Source organism: Danio rerio, chromosome 23 (genome assembly GCF_052040795.2).
Source record: "Danio rerio strain M-AB ecotype USA chromosome 23, GRCz13ab, whole genome shotgun sequence".
NCBI lineage: Eukaryota > Metazoa > Chordata > Actinopteri > Cypriniformes > Danionidae > Danio > Danio rerio.
The window spans coordinates 35,290,410-35,309,745 of NC_141043.1; the positions used below are offsets into that span (position 1 = coordinate 35,290,410).

The following is a 19,336-nucleotide window of genomic DNA, read 5'->3' on the forward strand; positions in this document are numbered from 1 at the left end:
TTTTAATTGTTGAATGTCTTGTATGTACACTCTGGCATGTGTATTTTGGTATAGACCATTTTGAGGGATGTAAACAAAAACAATGCTTATTGTTTATTTAATTTCTATAGCTTCTGAGAATTCAAAAAGAGCCACATATTGAAAAGTGATAAATTACGATCGCTGTTTTAAAATTACGCTATGATTAAATTGCCTTTTCTTACAGTTATGAAATAGTTTAATAACAAGCAGGAAATGTTCATGGGCCAATGACATCACCACACTGATATGGTCTATGTTACTGTATAATTCTGTATTTTTCACAATAAACTTATTCTCAGTATTTTTTATTTGTAATATTCCTGCTGTTGTAAGATAGTTTAAATAAAAATGATGACACTATTGTTATACTATTATTATTGACCCAAATAATTATTAGTCTAATCAATATTTGTTGTAATACTGAAATGCATTATTGATGATTGATGTGAGCAAGAGTATATCATTTAAAAATTACAAAATGCTACCAAATAAATTATGTAACAATTATCCTGTTTCAGTTAAGTATTTTATGGCACAATCCGTATAAAATAACCCAAGTTAACCAGACGTGGCTTTTGATATGAAACAACAAAACAGCAGGATAGTCGGCAGACTGGTGTAAAATCATTCAAACTAATGGCGCCCTCTAGTGCTTGTATGTGGTAAACACCTTAAGAGCGACCATGAAACTTGCACCAAAACACTGTGAATCATCAAACACTGAAATGTTTATTCAGACAAATTCACAAAATTAAGTGATCCTTTACATTTTTAGGAGCACTTTAAAATGAAAAGTCTACCAGAGTGCCATAAATGCGCAATCTAATTCTAAACCCTTTAAGGTTTGGTCTACACAACAGAATGACTAAAGGACGATTACTGTGTAATTGTATGAAATGCAACAAAAATCACATTTACACAACTGACTCAATACATTCTTGATACATTGAAAATAACCTAATGATAGTGCTAATTTAGTTTTAAGTTACTGTCTAATTTGTACACCTACTATTTTAGGTGTTTACATTTGAGCGGGCTGTATATATTAGATGCCTCATTAGGCTTAATTGTCTAAAACTATTCACTGTTCTGGCAAAAAGCACACTTGCACTTTGTTTAGCCTGGATTAATCGTAACATTCATGATTATTTATGGCAGCAGCAGCAGAAAATGTAGGCTGAAAACTACAAAAAAAACTAAAAGCCTAATGCAGAATTATTACAGATCTGCTTCTTGTTTTGAAATCCACTATACAGCAAAATAACTCTGCATCAAACCTCGATTCATACACTTGAAGCTTATTTTATGTACACCTACATAACCTTAAAACAAGCTATTTATTTGGAATGACCTGTGCACATGATATGTGTATCACAGCTAAAAAAAAATGCACGCAAAAAATGCATGACCTACAGTTTGAGCACACTAGTTTCTTAAAAAGAAAGCATATTGGATATCAGCGAAGAGTTTGTACCTCATGTAAGAATCATCTCCTAAAAACACACAAGGATTTCGGTAAGAGCTAAAACCTTATTAAGCATCTTCTTTTGCAAAATGTACATAAACTGTCATTGCCTTCAGTCCTTTTAATGCACACAGAGTTTTGAAGCGAACTGGATCATCTTCATGCGTAGGTAAATCTATTTGAAAAAGCCGGATTTGGCTTGAGGGCCCATCAGCATACTGGCTTGGTTCTTATGTGTGATGTGAATCTGAAAAACAGAAATACATAAAACAACACATTAAGTTAAATAATAATAGTAAATAAGCTGAAATTGAAGTTAAAAGGTCTGCTTTTATTAGCATAAGTACTAGGGAAATAAACTGACGCTGTAAATTACATTAGTACAGTAGGAAAACTGTAGTAAATAACATCTTCTAAAGCAGTCATTTTAGGCAAAGTATTTTGACTCCTTTTGGAACGTTGGTTTTTTATGCCTAACTTGCTGTGAGTTATCTACAAATTTAGTATTGATCACAGATATTTTAAGAAGGGACGCAAGAAGAATTGGAGAGAATTAATAAATTATGGATAATTTGGTGATGGATGTGTAACAATATAATATGATTGTTAGCAATTTAAAGCACCGTACACATTCAGTTATTTATTTATTTTTCTTAGGCTTAGTCCTTGATTTATCAGGGGTCACCACAGCGAAATGACTATTCCGGCACATGTTTTCAGAGGCGAATGCCCTTCCACAACATACTCTAAGAACCAGATTTTCGAAATCTGATTACATAATCCAGATTATATGTAATCAGTTACTACACACTTAGTTATTATATACACACTTAGTTATTATATATATATGTATAAACAACACATATGATGCTTACACACCATTTATACAGGATCTTAGCATATTATATTACAAAATGGACCATTGAAATCAATGAATAGAACATTTTGCATAGCAGAAACAAAATGTAAACACTTTCAAATGAATAGAAAACAAAAAAAGATTGTAAAAGAAATCTATTCTTTATTTTTTTAAAATATAATATGTCTCTGGTTGTTGTTGTTTTTTTGACCATGTTGTATTTAAATCTGGAGAGAATAAGGAATAAATGTAAGTGTACTGTGAATGTATTATACTATATAAAGTTGGCCAATGCTCATGGGTGATATATGATATGACAGGGGTGTCCAAACTCGGTCCTGGTGGGCCGGTGTCCAGGAGAGTTTATCTGCAACTCGCTTCAACACAACTGCCAGGAAGTTTCTATTATATCTAGTAAGAGCTTGATTAGCTGGTTCAGGTGTGTTGGATTATGGTTGGAGCTAAACTCTTCAGGACACCGGCCCTCCAGGACCGATTTTGGACACCCCTGTGATATGATATATGATGACACGGTGGCTCAGTGGTATGATGTAATATGATATATGATATAATATAATATAATATAATATAATATAATATAATATAATATAATATAATATAATATAATATAATATAATATAATATAATATATATGATATATGATATGTTATGATATAATATTATGATATGATATATGATATGATATGGTATGATATATATGTGAATTGATGTGGAGCTATAAAAAAGAGGTTTTGGAAAAACTGATTCAGTTGAAGTAATGAATTAAATGACTGACTCATAATGCACACAATACAATTGCTTACTATCACATATTTCAACCCTATAGAAAGGGCCAACAAACAAAGCTTAATTTATGAATCTGAACAAAAAACAATAACATATGAATCAAAATCTTCACTCTATGGTTTAAAAAAGCAGTATTGTGTACATAATGGACACTTACAGTACAAGGTGGCTGCATCCACGGCTCTCCATCAATCTGCATGGGCAAAGGCTTCTTTGTCCTATACATAAACATTTTTTTTCAATTTTACATTTATACAATTATAATGTATTAACATTATATTACATAGAATTCTGACAAAACAAACAGGCCATCGCCCTTTTTTAATGACAAAAGAATGAATGGGTTGCAAATGGAATATTCTAACCTTCTCAATAAAATGCGAACAGCTATGCAAATGCACACAGGCATGTCCGAGCATGTCATTTTCACCCATTTGTTTGCAAGCGATCGTCTCACCTGATGGTAATCTGAGATGTTTTGGCAAGTCTGACTGCACTCTTTAAGCCGGTGTAAATCTGTCCCATCTCCATGGCTCCTTCCAGTCCCACAACTTCCAATCGTTTATCACTCATATCTGTTCAGAGACAGTTGGTTAAGTGTTTATGGACAACTTTCATATTAAAACTTTCTCTCCACATGGAAAGAAACCTACCTTGTGGGCTCACTTTTAAGATTTCAGGATCTACTATGACCTCGGGCAACTTTTGGTCCATCCGGTCACTTTTTTTTGCCTCACCCCAGAGGTTGGAGCCGCCGTGCATGCTGGGAATGTTGAGGATGGCGATGCCCTCCAGAGAAAGACTACTCAGATCCAGCTGAGTCCCACAACACTGCATTAGGCCAGAGAGAGTTGCAGAGGTCAGTCCTGTTGTGCTTTTCAATTATTTCAGGCTGAATAAAGCGCCCATTTTTAAGTAATGAACTTCATTTTGTGAATGAATGTCCCTGATCTGGTAGATTGAAATGGGCTCGGTTTGAGCTCTAATACCAGAAGCAGGTTAATAATAACAGGTGTTATCACTCTAATGCCCTCACTGCGCTCTTGCTTTTTAGTTGATGCTTTTTTGATGGGCTTTCAGCACAAGGAAAGAGGGAGTTAAAGGTGGCTGCGGTGATCAATAACCTCTTTGAACTCTCATGGAAGCGTGATCCTTTTTTCTTACCTCAATGGTGAGACACTCTTTGAGTTTTTTGCAAGATGCTGAGATCGTCTCGGACGTGGCAAATTCAAAATACCATAGTTTGTTCTTCATCCTGAAAGAAATATAAGCATTCGTTAATAGGAAGCCACTCTCATGGCTGCATTTCTTTGATAAAATAAAATTTATTAAATACTTTGAAAGATTTTGATAATTAAAAATATCTAAGTGTAGTTTATTCCTGTAATGGCAAACCTGTTTTATTTTGGCATCTTTACTCCCACATCACACCATTCTTCAGAAATCATTATAATTTATAAGATTGAAATGATATTGCTGATAATATATGCTGCTCAAATAATGCTTTTTATTATTATCAACGTTGAAAACATTAGTGCTGCTTAATGGTTTAGTAGAAATGTAAAATCAGGATTCTACTATTTAAAGGCTTAACTTAATTAGGTAAGTCTTTGGACTTTGACTATGTGGACATCAGTAATCCATTTATTTGCCTTTATCTGAACAAGACAATAATATGATAAGGTGTTTACATGAGTTTTGGTTTTTAAATAGTCCTTTCACGATCCTATTTTACATGTGATAGCACATAATTCGATTAACATAATTGTGTCACTACGCTATCCACATTTCCTCTGGAGTTTCATGTAATTTCAGGTGTTTAATTTTTAATTTGTCGACTTTAACTGCAGTTTGGCACTTTCATTTTCATTCAGGAACATTTCATGTATGCCCCTTGTGACAAACAAGATATTGTATGCGAGACATATGAACTGCTGGAAGTGTGTTGTTTTAATGGAATTTGATACCGCACGGCGTATGGGGAAAAACTTTGCATTTCATGATGCAGGTATCTGTGGTCATTCACTGACTCGGTAGGTGCAGAGAATAGTTTCAAACGGCAGTGTGTGTATGGACTATCCTGTCGCAAAAGGCGGCGAAAATCTTTCAGAACAGTAATATTTTGATTAATGTGTTTACATGTCTGCACATTAATAATGCGTCTAAAATCAGCATACTCCACATGTTCGATTTCTGTTTAGTTTAATTAAACTTTAGTCAGATTAGGGTAATCAAAAATGGCTGTTTACATGGACACCAATTATCCGAATTTAATCATGCCAAACTGCAGTTAAAGTCGACAAATTAGGAACAAAACACCCAAAATTACATAAAACTCCAGAGGAAATGTGGATAGTGTGGTAACACAATGATGTTAATCGAATTTTGTGTTTAAACATGTAAAACAGGATCATGAAAGGAACATTCAAAAAGCAACTCATGTCAACACCTTAATCATATTATTGTCTTATCCAGATTAAGGCAAATTTTTTGATTACTGATTTCCATGTAGACATAGTCAATAATCGCCTGTTTTGTGGCAAATCAAAACAAATATTTTTTAAGCTAATACTGATCTTAAAATAATAATTGCTTTTATTCCACTTAAACTAATAGAAATGAGACTTTCACCAGAAGAATATAAATATTATAAAAAAAATTGTGAAAATGTTTTTTGCTTTGAAAATTTGAAAATGAAAATTGCTTTAAGCATCACTTGGGAGATATATTGAAATATGTATATATCACAGAACGGCTGATAATATTGCCTTCAACTGTATTAAATAAATAAATAAATAAATAAATAAATGTGTATATGTGTTTGACGAATTGACCTTTTAAAACCTTAAAAAATATTTTTTTTTCTAATTTCTGTACATTTATATTCAGAATCAATTCAAAGGGTTTATAAACAAATTGGAAAATAGTTTAAAATAGAATGTGTGATTTTTAAGCAACAATATTTTAAAGTAATACATATTGATAGTTAGATCAATCCGTCTGTAATCTAAAACTGTTTTTCAGCCACGTTCCAGGAGGACCACCAGCACTGCATGTTTTGAATGTCGCTGTCACACCATTACAGGTCTTTCAGGCTGTTTCTCAATATGCGTTCTTCAGCGATCTTTCGTCCTCGTGTTCTCGTGTAACATCATCATCAACTGCCAAAGTTCAGTTCCAAAACTCAAGACCACAAGAAAGGAGGATGCGTGAAAGTTCTCAGATGTGTTCTTGATATCAAGGACGCATCGATACAGACTTGAGCACAAAACTCGCTCAAGAAGTCCTAAAAGTCATTGCAGCTAAATAAGGGAGGTGGGAAACGCAGCATTTTATATAGATTTATTAATAAAGTTCGGAGATATAACTTAATTGTGTCAGGAGTTACCCTAAATGAGACTGTAAATATAAACATTACCATAAACATCTTAATAAAGGCATTAACACATTAAGGGTGTTTATTTGCTGAAATTTGTTTTAGATTTAGTTTTATTTGTAATGTGCAACGTATATTAATAAGGTTTTTATGCATAATATATTTTGAAAAGCAATAAGTCGTTGTATGAATGCTGTAATGTTTAAATAATTTTCCATTAAAAATGCGTGAAGGTTAAGTGACCATCAGGAAGAACGTGGCATCTTATTTCTTACAGGATGTGTTCTGTGTTCTCATGGCCTCCCGAGTTCATTCCTCTGAGGTAACTTGGCAAGAACAGTCTTCACGAGATCACGAGTCTGTTCTCTGTGTTCATGGAATTGAGAAACAGCCTTTGTCTCTGCTAATGAGCTGATGATCTGAATCAGGTGTGTTTGATCAAGGAGACAAGAAAAATACACAGAGCTGGTGTTCCTCCGGGAATGTGGTTGAGAAACACTGATCTAAAACATAACCTACCTGCTGTTAAACTTTTGTGGATGTTTCTCCCTCATTGTGTGGAAGCGATGAGCAATGGAGGCGTCCTGTTCAAGACACATTCAGTACAGTGAGAATCGTAAACCCACTACTGTTCTGTAGAGTACTTAAATCTTTACGTTCTGTGTAAATATAATGGGGTATTTATTAAAGCTGTATGTTAAAGTACTCTACAAGTCTCACCACTCCGATGGAGAAATAGTTGTTGATGATTTCGTAGGGCACAGGGTCTCCTCTCTCCTGACTGTCCTCCAGAGTCACCTGTATGCTCCAGCGGTCCATCGGCCCCTCCTCACTGACCTCGATGTCCTTCAGGATCCGGCCCAGATCCATTCCATCATAACCTTTAACATCAGAACCATCAGATACACTACATACAGACTACATTAGGGCTGCCCAGTATATCGTTTCAGCATTGACATTGTAACGTGCGCATCTGTAAAAATTACATCACAGGAATGTCAAGTCATAATTGACCAGAGCAGCTATTCAGAACACAATGTGCTTTGTGGATGCACTGCAGTGCAAAGTTTAATCACTATAGCGAAAATGTATAACCTGAATGTGTTTTAAGGCCTGAGACTGAAAAGCATTTAGGCACAATAAATCACAAAGTTTCCAGCTTTAATAAAGATTAATTGGTAAATGTTCGAAGTGCTAAAGTATTGAACATGTCATGTTATTTCCAGGGAATAATATTTCTAAAGGAGCTGTTCACAAGGAATTGAACCAGATTTTGGTAAAAACCCAATAAAGACAAACATAAAAATAAAACAAACTAATGAAATGATATAAGGAGAAAGTACTGAACTACTGAAACATATTTAATACTTTATATAAAGGCTTTTTTGGTGATGGCAGCTTAAAGACCACTCTCATATGGAGAATTAAGTTACATGCATTGCTCAAATGTCATTTTTTTTGGACTTCAATAGAGTGTGAAAAAAATATCAAAAATCTTAATGTTTTTTGTGGGTCTCGTCTATCAAATCTGATCTTTAATTTGTATTTTCTACTGGATTCAAGTCAGGTGATTGGCTGGGCCATTCTACAGCTTTATTTTCTTTCTATGAAAGCATTTGAAAGTTTCCTTGGCTGTTTTGTGGATCATTGTCTTGCTGAAATGTCCACCCTGGTTTCATCTTCATCGTCCTGCTAACGTAGATGTTGGACTGAAGCAGCAAATATTAATTTATAATGAGAAAGGGCAGAGGATTGCTGAATAACTACTGAGAGATTTCAGCTGCTGTCTGGGCTTTCACTGCTTTTCTACACCTCCCTTTCTTCATGTGTTCAATACTTTTTCCCTGCATCATTTCATTTTAATATGCATAACTTCATTTTTAAACATGTTAAGATTTGTTTTCTTTGCACATATGGATTTCTTTGGTTGTTACGGCACCTTTAGAAATGTTTTCTCAAAAAAAGGTGACAAGTTTAATACTTATATTCCCCTCTGTAATTTCAAGAAACCACTTCACTTCACCACTTCAAACTTGCTTATCATAAATATGTTACCGATTGAGGGTTTTTACTTGATCTAAGTTGTTTATAATGTAATATAATATATTTTTTATTCTCTTACACTAGGCAAGGCAAGGCAAGGCAAGTTTATTTATATAGCACATTTCATACACAGTGGCAATTCAAAGTGCTTTACATAAACAGGAATAAAAAAGACAAGTTTAGGAAAATAAAATGCAGACAATAAAAAATATTAAAAACAGATAAAAACAAATTAAAATGAGTTAAAATAGGTTATAAAAGAATGAAAAAGAAAACGAAAAACATAATAGTGCGATCTGTCGGACGCAGCACAGTGCTCATTCAGTAAAGGCACAGCTAAACAGATGTGTTTTCAGTCTTGATTTGAATGTGCCTAATGTTGGAGCACATCTGATCATTTCTGGAAGCTGATTCCAGCAGTGAGGGGCATAGTGGCTGAAGGCAGATTCACCCTGCTTAGACTGAACTCTTGGAACTTCTAGTTTATATGATCCTAAAGATCTGAGTGATCTGTTAGGTTTGTATTCAGTGAGCATATCTGTAATGTATTGAGGTCCTTGGCCATTTAGTGATTTATAGACCAGTAATAATACTTTAAAATCTATTCTGAATGTAACTGGCAGCCAGTGTAGAGACCTGAGGACAGGTGTGATGTGCTCTGATTTTCTGCTTCTGGTCAGAATTCTGGCTGCAGCATTCTGGATGAGCTGCAACTGTCTGACTGTCTTTTTGGGAAGACCAGTGAGGAGTCCATTACAGTAATCCACCCTGCTGCTGATAAAAGCATGAACAAGTTTCTCTAAGTCTTCACTAGAAACAAAGCATCTGATTCTTGCTATGTTTTTGAGATGATAGTATGCTGATTTACTGACTGCTTTGACATGACTGTTGAAACTCAGATCTGACTCCAGCGTCACACCAAGATTCTTGACCTTATTTTTTGTCGTTTGACCTTTAGAGCCAAGGTACGCATTCACCTTGAGAACCTCATCTCTGTTCCCAAACGCAATGACTTCAGTTTTCTCTTTGTTTAACTGAAGAAAGTTTTGGCACATCCAATTTTTAATTTCATCAATACATTGGCAGAGGGTGTCAATGGGGCTGTAGTCATTAGGCACTAAGGCTAGGTAGATCTGAGTGTCATCAGCATAGCTGTGGTAGGAGATTTGATTCTTTCTCATTATTTGGCTCAGAGGGAGCATGTAAAGGTTGAACAGGAGAGGTGCCAGAATCGAGCCTTGTGGGACTCCACATGTCATGGGTGTCCACCTCGACCTATGATCACCTATACTGACATAGTAACCTCTCCCTTCAAGGTAAGATCTGAACCATTTGAGGACTGTCCCAGACAGCCCAACCCAGTTTTTTACACTACATTTTTTGTAGTGCTTTGGCTGTAAGAAAAGCACATCCTAAATAAAATGTGTTAGTATCATTAATAAGTGTTTTTGTTTATACGATGAATTATTATTATATTATTTTTATTTGATTATTTATTTTCTGTACCTGAACACTGTTAGACTCCAGAGAAAACCATAAAGTACTGTTTGTTTCATTTGGGTTTTATTTCTATTGTATTTATCAATGCTTATCAATGGTTTATTATATTTTATCCAGATGCACTTCCCTACAAAAACATCTCAATTGATCTAAAATGAGGAACAGATTCTTGATATAGAGCCATTACAGAGCCATGGCTTTAGCACATTTTGTTTATTATGAGTAAAAATGCAACTACATGCCAACTAATTCTCATTAGAGTATTAGTAGACTGTAGGGTTGTATTTAAGGTTAGGATTAGTGTAAATTGACAAGTACTTGCAAAGTCAGGAGAATGTGTTTAATGTCTGTGGATTAAGGTCTGCAGATATTAAGCAAACAGTTTGACAAATAATAGTCTAATAAGAATTGGTTGATATGTAACTATAGCCGACTAACCCTGCAAAAGAGACCATTAAAAACACAGTGAAACTAAAACTAAATCAAAATTTCCAATACCGTGCAGCTCTCAACTACATGCAAATATTTGTTCAATCTTCAGGTACAGGTAGAAGCCTTTGTCCTCACCTCCTCCCCATCGAAGACAGCGTGCAAGATCATTTCCTGTTCCCAGAGGAAGCACAGCCACCGGAGGGCGCACCGGCAGATTGGCTTTATCTTTGAGGAATTGAAAAGAGCAGTTGGTTGAAAGTGAAATCAGAGCAAAGCTTGCTCACATAGATTTGCTGTGAATGTGTGTCGGTTTCCAACCTATAGCATCAAGAATCCAGCCCACTGTGCCATCGCCTCCGCAAACTAATATTCTGTAATTCGGCACGTCTCTGAAGAAACTCAACCTGGTTTGAAAACAGAGTATTAAATCGATTATGACCACCTTCAAGTGTCTTAGCACTCATAATTTACTGATTACCAAAAATATTCATAAATTTGTCTTTATAATGCATAATGTTTAGTGAGCGAATGAAACTTTATACACGCATTATCCTCAAAATACACACGATTTATTTAGATTTTCTGCAATTCTTTTTTTTAAGCAGTGTAACCACTAAAACAATACTCTTTTCATGTTCAGGTCATTTTGGATCTAGGTATGTATGGCACACCAATTTATTTAGCTTATCTGACACACAATATGCAAGTAAACTGAAGAACTTTTTCCATCGTTTGAGCCAATACAGGCTTATACAGTTGAAGGCAAAATTATTAGCATTTTATTTAATTATTATTAGGTCAATTGAAATGATGTTCAAAAGAAAAAAGATTTTAATAGCTAATAAATAATCTATAATAATATATCTACTAAAAGACAGAAAACATTATTTTACAAACTGCATTGCAAATAAATCATATGAACATTTCATATTAGTCAATAATATTTCAGAATTTTATTTAAAATTTGAATAAATATACATTTACACACATTTACACAAGTAAATAAACAGACTGATGGGCTAAAAATCTGCGGATTTCTGTGCGCACAGATTCCATGTGGACCTACAAATAACTTATTTCTAATAACTCATTTCTTGCGTCTTCACCATGATGACATGACATAACATTGGTACAGATATTTTAAAATAAAGTGCAATTTGAAAGCTTAACTAGATTAATTAGTTTAACTAGGCAAGTTGGGTTATTAGGCAAGTCGTTGGACAACATTGCTTTGTTCTAAAGCAAACTGAAAAATATCATTAAAAAATATTATAAACTGCTTTTATTTCAGCCATTGAATAAAATATGGAAGAGTGGAAGAGTTTATTCCAACTAAAAGTCTTCTTTTAACAGAATGAAAATATACAATTTAAAATTAATGTTAAACATCAGTTAAAAAATATTTAGAAAATTTCAAAAAAATTTACATAAAAAGCAGGAAGACTAATAATTTTGTATTTGCTGTATATAAAAATTGTAGTAAAAATCCTTACCCTGGTCCTGGTCCACCATTGGAAAGGTTATAAACCTGCCGAGGATTCAATAAGTACTGAAATTTCCGAAGGACCCTGTAAAACACAAATTTACTGACTTCATTTGTTTAGTTTACTTATGTAATTTAGTAGTTATGTAGATGTTATGTCTTAGAGCATATTTGATCATATTCTGTTGTAAATATCTGTAGTTTTTACAATTTATTTTAGTAATTTTAGCACTTAATATTTTTTATAGACAAAATGATTGTTGCACTGACTGGAGAGCACTTTTTAAAATTACTTGTACTTGTGACAATGACAATAAATCTATTCTTCTAAAAAACACACATAATATATTAGATGGATATACGTGTTCTCACCTTTCTCCCTGTTTACCTCCACTTTTAGGATTGACAAACACCAAAAGAGGACGAGTGTCTGGAATGGGGCTGATCTGTTTGGAGAAGAGGAGACTGTGCTTTAGTTTCACCCTCATCATTCAGTGTGTGGATGCAGTAGTAGAGCTGTATCAGAGTCCTACCCGCAGCACCTGTCCATCAGGTGTGGTGTTGAGCTCACTGTCATCATCTGGAAATGAGCCGCCGTTCTTTATGCAGTTCGGCCTTTCCTAGATGAGGAAACACAAAACAGTAGGTACAATGGACGATCAAATCACAGTTTATCTGCATTTGATCTGCATCTGTAGTTTATACATTATTTTTAACTATTTAAGCTGAGTTTTCTTTTACCAACTTGCTGATTTAAAGCTGTATTTTCTTTTTTTAACTAACTAGTCATGTTGCTGTTTGTATTTAGCTTTTTAACAGCCTTTTTGGCTTTTTTTTTTAGAGTTTTTGCAGGGCATCATAGCGTTTTTCAGTGGTTATTTATACTAAAGGCTGGCTAAAATGTTATCAATTATAAATATAAATAGTTTTTTCAAATATTTCCTGAGTTATTTATAACAGAGCAAGGACATTTGTCATTGTATTTCCTTCCTATTATATTTTTCTTCAGAAGAAGGTCTTACTTTTTTAGTCTGGCTGAAATAAAACATTTTGTGAACTGATTTGCCAAGTTAAGCCTTTAAACCTAACTTTAAGCTGAATACAGCATCTTGCAAAATAATTAGAAAGAAATATATTGTACTATCGTGAATCTGAATATAATGATTATCAGGCACTGTCATCATGGAAAAAAAAACTAAATAAATTAGTTATTGAAAGTATTATATGTGAAAATGCACTTGACTTGGCAAATATTTAAAAAAAAAAATCCATGCTTGTATATGTGCTGTACATTATTATTACTACATATTAGTACTGAAATTTTAAAGCAATACAATTAAGTTTTATTTTAAAGTTTTGTGTAATTTATAGCTGTTTTTTTTTATAATCACAACAACCCATATTTAGTCACGTCAACTTGCTGTTCCTTTTTACTTTTCAACACATAAAAAACAAAATAAAATAATAAAACAACATATTGCTCATTTATAGTATCATGAAGCTGTCAACTTTGTCAACACAGTGCATAACAGGACATTTATAGATATATTTGGAAATAAAAGTTTTCTATCTGATAGCAATGAATGTACCATAAACTCTCTAGATTAATGTGTGCGTGTTTGGCGTATATTGCGTTCTGCAAAATGCATATACATCCACCCATCTATCCATATGTGTGTACTTTGCTGTATACTGCATTTTGCTGTTTGCATTACCTTGACGACAGGATAAATGGCCCAAGGTGGTAAGATATGAACCTTGAAAGGGCCACAATCACATGTAAATGGCTCCTGGGTTGCACATGCATCATGTCTCTAAAACATCAGAAAAGAAAAAAAGGAAAAAAATCCAGTTATGAAAAAAAAAAAAAAAAAAATGGAGGTTTGATTACATTTGATATTGAGAGTGATATTTTATCAAAATTGACTCATAAGCTCATTTCTTTTTTTAACCAACAGTTGCGGAGTACACTGTAATCTGTTATTTTATAACAGTTTTTAGTAAGTGCGCAGCAGTCCCAGTCCTAATCTCACCATGGTGTGACACCACACACAGCGCTTCCCGGTAAGACCGTGCAAACTCTTGATCTTCTTCTGACACCCGTCACACTTCCCAGAATCACAGTTTCCACTCACCCAGTCATGGACTGCGATCTGTTTGCAAAAACAAATGAGATGTGCATATGCTGTTTACATTTCCAGTATCCATTTGATGGCAATTCCATAAACTAAAACTTATATAATAAGATATACAATAGATGACCTTAGTGAAACACACACAATACAAAACCTGCAATAATCTCACAACAAAATAAAGATTTCTGTGAATACAGTGCTCAGCATAATTGAGTACAGCCCAATTTGAAAATGAATATTTGTATCCATTTCTCAGTGAATATAGGCAATGTACTTTGGTGCATTAAAACAAAACAAATTATTAAACAAATATATTTATTAAAATACAATTTTAGTCACCAAACATATTTAGAAATTGAAAGATAATACTATTAAATTCAAGCTAAGTATTGCAAAATAAAATTACAACCTACAAAATTTCAACTATTTTTGTTTTGCTTCTCTTGATTTTTCCTCTTTTTAAAATTTATATTTAATATTTTTCATAAGATATATATTTGGTTGTACTAGTTTTTGAACTGTTAACGTAAATAATTTTGTTAGATAAGCTCCAGATTTGGCTTCAGTACTGACTAATCTAATGTGTATGCACAAATACAATATTGTATAGCTTCCTATTAAAATATGAATTTAAAAGAGGGATTTGTGAGGGGTGTACTTATATATGCTGAGCACTGTAGATGTAGTTATATTTTGCAATGTTTATATGTGTAATGTTCATTCATCTGATTTCCTTTTTTATTCTGATTCCATAGTTGTTAGTTTTATTCCTACAAAGATGTTTACTTTATATGCAAAGCTATAAATACAGTTACATGGTGTTAGTGTTTTATTTGATTTTTATTTATTTTTTGATATGTAATTTAAGATTTAAAGTGAAATGACGTGCTTACCCCCGTCTCCTTCTTTGACATCACATACGTGCGGGTGCATGGAGCTGGATTTTTATTGGCACATCGGCCATGGACTGTGTATCTGCAGCCTGTGTATGATAGCAAACGGTTGTGATATCAAAATGAGCAGAAGTTCCCAAAATAGACTGACAACCTTGTTGCATAAACTAGAAGGATATCTTGAAAAGGTATGTATTGTAATCACTAAAATTAACCTTTTTAAACTGACAGATTGCAGAAATTACATTTGGCCAAACAATCTGTTAACCTTTGCTGTGAATTACCCAGAATTCCACTCACAGGTGCAGCAGAGACCCTGTTTGCGCAGCCCGAGCAGCATATTCTGACAGACGTTGCAGTACACGGGCTTGTTGAAATGCTTCATCCTCCATAGGTGCTGGCCGTCTTTCTGGGTCATCTTGGGAAAGTAGAGAATGACTGTGACAGAGGACTGATTATGTACTTGATAAACTAAATGTGCAAAATGTAACAGTGCATCATCATGTTTCTGTGAGCTAATGATTCATGTTCTTTTACTCTGTAGCCAAACTTGAATAATTATTCTCTTAAAGGCACAATATAGTTGACCCCAACCCAAATATTTTGTCATAAACAGTTGTCATGTACGGGATTATGATGATGTCCCAAAATACAAACAAAAATCAATGTTCTCAATCTTATTTTGTGGATTATTGATTTATTTACAGTAATACGTTTTGTGTTTTTGTGCAGGCAGATCGACTGCTTTTGGCCTGTCATACAATAAAATTAATATCACTTATATACATATAAATATACAGGGTGGGCCATTGATATGGATACAGCTTAATAAAATGGGAATGGTTGGTGATTTTAATGTCCTGTTTGTGGCACATTAGTATATGTGAGGGAGCAAACTTTTTAAGATGGGTGGTGACCATGGTGGCCATTTTGAAGTTGGTCATCTTGGATCCAACTTTTGTTTTTTTTATTAGGAAGACGGTCATTTGACACATCAGACTTATTGGCAATTTCACAACAAAAACAATGGTGTGTAACTTTATTCTTTGATGAGTTATTTACAAGTTTCTGACCACTTATAAAATGTGTTCAATGTGCTGCCCATTGTGTTGGATTGTCAATGCAACCCTCTTCTCCCACTGTTTACACACTAATAGCAAGACCACTTGTGAAATGCCAGCACAGGCTTCCAGTATCCGTAGTTTCAGGTGCTGCACATCTTGTATCTTCACACCATAGACCATTGCCTTTATATGAAACTAAATATAAAAGTCTAAGGGGGTCAGATCGGAGGACCTTGGGGGCCATTCAACTGGCCCACAACGATCAATCCACTTTTCAGGAAACTGTTCATCTAGGAATGCTTGGACCTGACACCCATAATATGGTGGTGCACCATCTTGCTGGAAAAACTCAGTCAACGTGCCAGCTTCAGTGCATAAAGAGGGAAAAACATCATCATGTAGCAATTTCGAATATCCAGTGGTCTCTAGGTTTCCATTGATGAAGAATTTTCCCACTAACTTTGTTGTCTATGGTGTGAAGATACAAGACGTGCAGCACCTGAAACTACAGATACCATGGTGGAATGAACAGCCAACTATTCCAGCATATGTTTTTACGCAGCAAATGCCCTTCCAGCCACAACCCAGTACTGGGAAACATTCAATTCAATTAAATTCGATTCAGCTTTATTTGTATAGCGCTTTTACAATGTAGATTGTGTCAAAGCAGCTTCACATAAATGGTCATAGTAACTGGAACAGTGTAGTTCAGTTTTTTTTGTGTAAAAACATCCATACACACACACTCATACACTATGGCCTATTTAGTTTATTACACAGCTTGTCTTTGGACTGTGGGGGAAACCCATGCAAACATGTGGAGATGCTGCAAACTCCACATAGAAATGCCAACTAGCCCAGCCCTATTTGCTGTGAGCTGACAGTGCTAACCACTGAGCCACCGTGCTGCTATAAAAATATACATGTTACGTATATGACTTTTTCATGCTTTGAAGATAGGACAGTAGAGATAGTAAATTTGATATTTTAAAGAATATTTACACAGTATAATCCTCAAAGTACATATTACTTTAGTCTGTACGACCAAAAATCTATTTTGTGTTTTTTTCTCATGTATCTGTATCTTTTTTAGATACATGTTCAGCATCTGCGTGCACATTTATCTGCATCTGCTGTTATCATCCATCTGCTGTTATCCTTAATCAAATTTGGTTCGGTTTTACAGTCCTTTTCAGACTGCAACTTAAATCTTTATTTTGTTTACATCTACATGTTGAATATATCATTTACTGCAGAGGCATTGCAGATAATCAGTCTGCTTTGGTCTGACATTAACGTGATTTTTCCAGAAACTATTAATTATTTTCACAGATTCAAGTCACAAACTCTCACTAGATGGGAAGTTAATTGTAAATCACAATGTCTACAATATAATATGACTTAAAAAGACTTGAGATCACAATTATGGTGTTTTGTTCAATCTTTTTGGGCGGCATGGTGGCTCAATGGTTTGAGTCCCGGCTGTACCAGTTGGCATTTTTGTGTGGAGATTGCACGTTGTCCCTGTATTGGCATGTGTTTCTTCTGGGTGCTCTTGTTTCCCCACAGTTCAAAGGCATGCGGTATAGATGAACTGAATAAACTGTGAATTTGAGAGTGTATAGGTGTTTCCCAGTGTTGGGTTGCAGCTGGAAGGTCATCCGCTGCGTGAAACATATGCTGAATAAGTTGGTGGTTCATTCCGCTGTGGCGGCCCCTGATGAATAAAGGAATTAAGCCGAAGGAAAATGAATGATTGAATGAATCATTTATCAGCTGTTACGTGGAAAACGTGTTTCATAAGCAAATAAAATAACAGAATACAAGTTTGGAAAAACATGAGGGTGGATAAATAATGACATAAGTTTCATTCTTGGCAAAAAAACCTTCAGTAAATGAGATAAAATATAGTGAGAAAAGGACATTACCATAATGCTAATCGGTGGAAAGTCACTCTCGGTGACTCACGTAACGGTTGTCTTGTTTGTTTTGCATCGCATCCCTTATTTTACACCTACTTGCTATTCTTCATGAATTCAGTGGCCGGCTGGGGGTGGTTAGGGTGGGCTGAGCACATTGACTCATGCAGTCACATCAGAGAAGTATTAATAATTCATAATATCATTGCTTTGGATGACTCAGGCGGGAACTTCAGGCGGCCGAACAACAGGTCAGAAACTGCAGCCCACGCAGCCATACTGAAACTGGGCCTGATGGCTCCGCAAAGCCCTCGTGGGTCGCTTTGGGCAGGTGAAAATAGCACATGGGGAAGTCCCTGGCTTTGATACACGCTTCATCATGACCATGATACAAGACAGTTGGGAATATGATTTAACACTAGAACTGTCAGAATTATAACACCACTAAAAATGGCCATAGCAGTCAGTCACTGTAACCGTTTATGCTAAAAAGCGAATGCTATTTCTGTCAGGTCATATTTACATTTGATGCTTCTTTTGAAGTTTCACAAGTAAGCTTTGAATGTCTGTTATTAAATTTTTTTTAAAAAGTGTACAATTTAATTAGATAACCACAATGATGGAGAGCAACATTTTTCCACCGCTAAAGACTAAATACCAACTAATATACAGCAGACTAAAGTCGACTACTTTTGTATACAAAACATATTGTGAATTTTGGAACGTATTGCCTGATTAACTACCTACACATCTATCTTTTTTGGAAACACTTTACAATAAGGTTATATTAGTTAATGTTAGTTTATTTATTTACTAAGATGAACGGTACATTTATAGCAGAATTACAAAATCTTTGTAAATGTTAGTTAATTGAAATAAAGTCATTCATTGTTATTTATGTTATCATGCATGAGCTTGGATTTAAATGAATGCATTAGTAAATTCTTTACAAGTTTTGCTCATTCTTAGTTCATGTTAGTAAATACATGAACTAACATTAAGTAATGCAACCTTACTGTAAAGTGTGACCTCTTTTCATACCTGCCAACACTCCCGCTTTTCCCGGGAGCCTCCTGTATTTCAGACCCATCTCCCGCCACCCTCCTGTTTTGTTATTTCTCCCAGAAAACTCACCTAATTCCCCCAAGTACTATCGTTTTGGTACAGTCTGTAACACCCCACGATCGTCAACTTTGATATAGTATCTGATCACTGCGGCCCATAGTAGGCTGCAGTTACTAACACCATGGTAGTCTACAGTTACTACACTGTAACCCCCCCACCCCCTCCCTCCCTCTTTTAATAAATCCCAAAACTATTTTTACCGGGAGTCTCCCGT

At 34.7% G+C, this 19,336-nt stretch overlaps 1 protein-coding gene across 7 annotated transcripts in view; it reads right to left on the reverse strand.

Annotated features, from left to right (window-relative positions):
- Positions 1 to 727: 727 nt before the first annotated feature.
- The window catches only part of dgkaa (diacylglycerol kinase, alpha a), a 69,330-nt gene continuing 50,721 nt past the window's right edge, over positions 728 to 19,336 (reverse strand). For 3 of the 7 annotated variants that reach the window (NM_001045315.1, XM_087306168.1, XM_087306169.1), the window contains 16 exon segments: positions 728 to 1,733; positions 3,310 to 3,370; positions 3,610 to 3,727; positions 3,806 to 3,983; positions 4,317 to 4,407; positions 7,048 to 7,112; positions 7,249 to 7,409; positions 10,639 to 10,728; positions 10,822 to 10,907; positions 11,997 to 12,071; positions 12,359 to 12,432; positions 12,520 to 12,606; positions 13,702 to 13,800; positions 14,020 to 14,139; positions 15,015 to 15,103; positions 15,315 to 15,432. In NM_001045315.1, the coding sequence (NP_001038780.1) occupies positions 1,662 to 1,733; positions 3,310 to 3,370; positions 3,610 to 3,727; positions 3,806 to 3,983; positions 4,317 to 4,407; positions 7,048 to 7,112; positions 7,249 to 7,409; positions 10,639 to 10,728; positions 10,822 to 10,907; positions 11,997 to 12,071; positions 12,359 to 12,432; positions 12,520 to 12,606; positions 13,702 to 13,800; positions 14,020 to 14,139; positions 15,015 to 15,103; positions 15,315 to 15,432 (1,584 nt within the window). In that variant the 3' untranslated portion in view covers positions 728 to 1,661. 7 annotated transcript variants of the gene reach the window in all.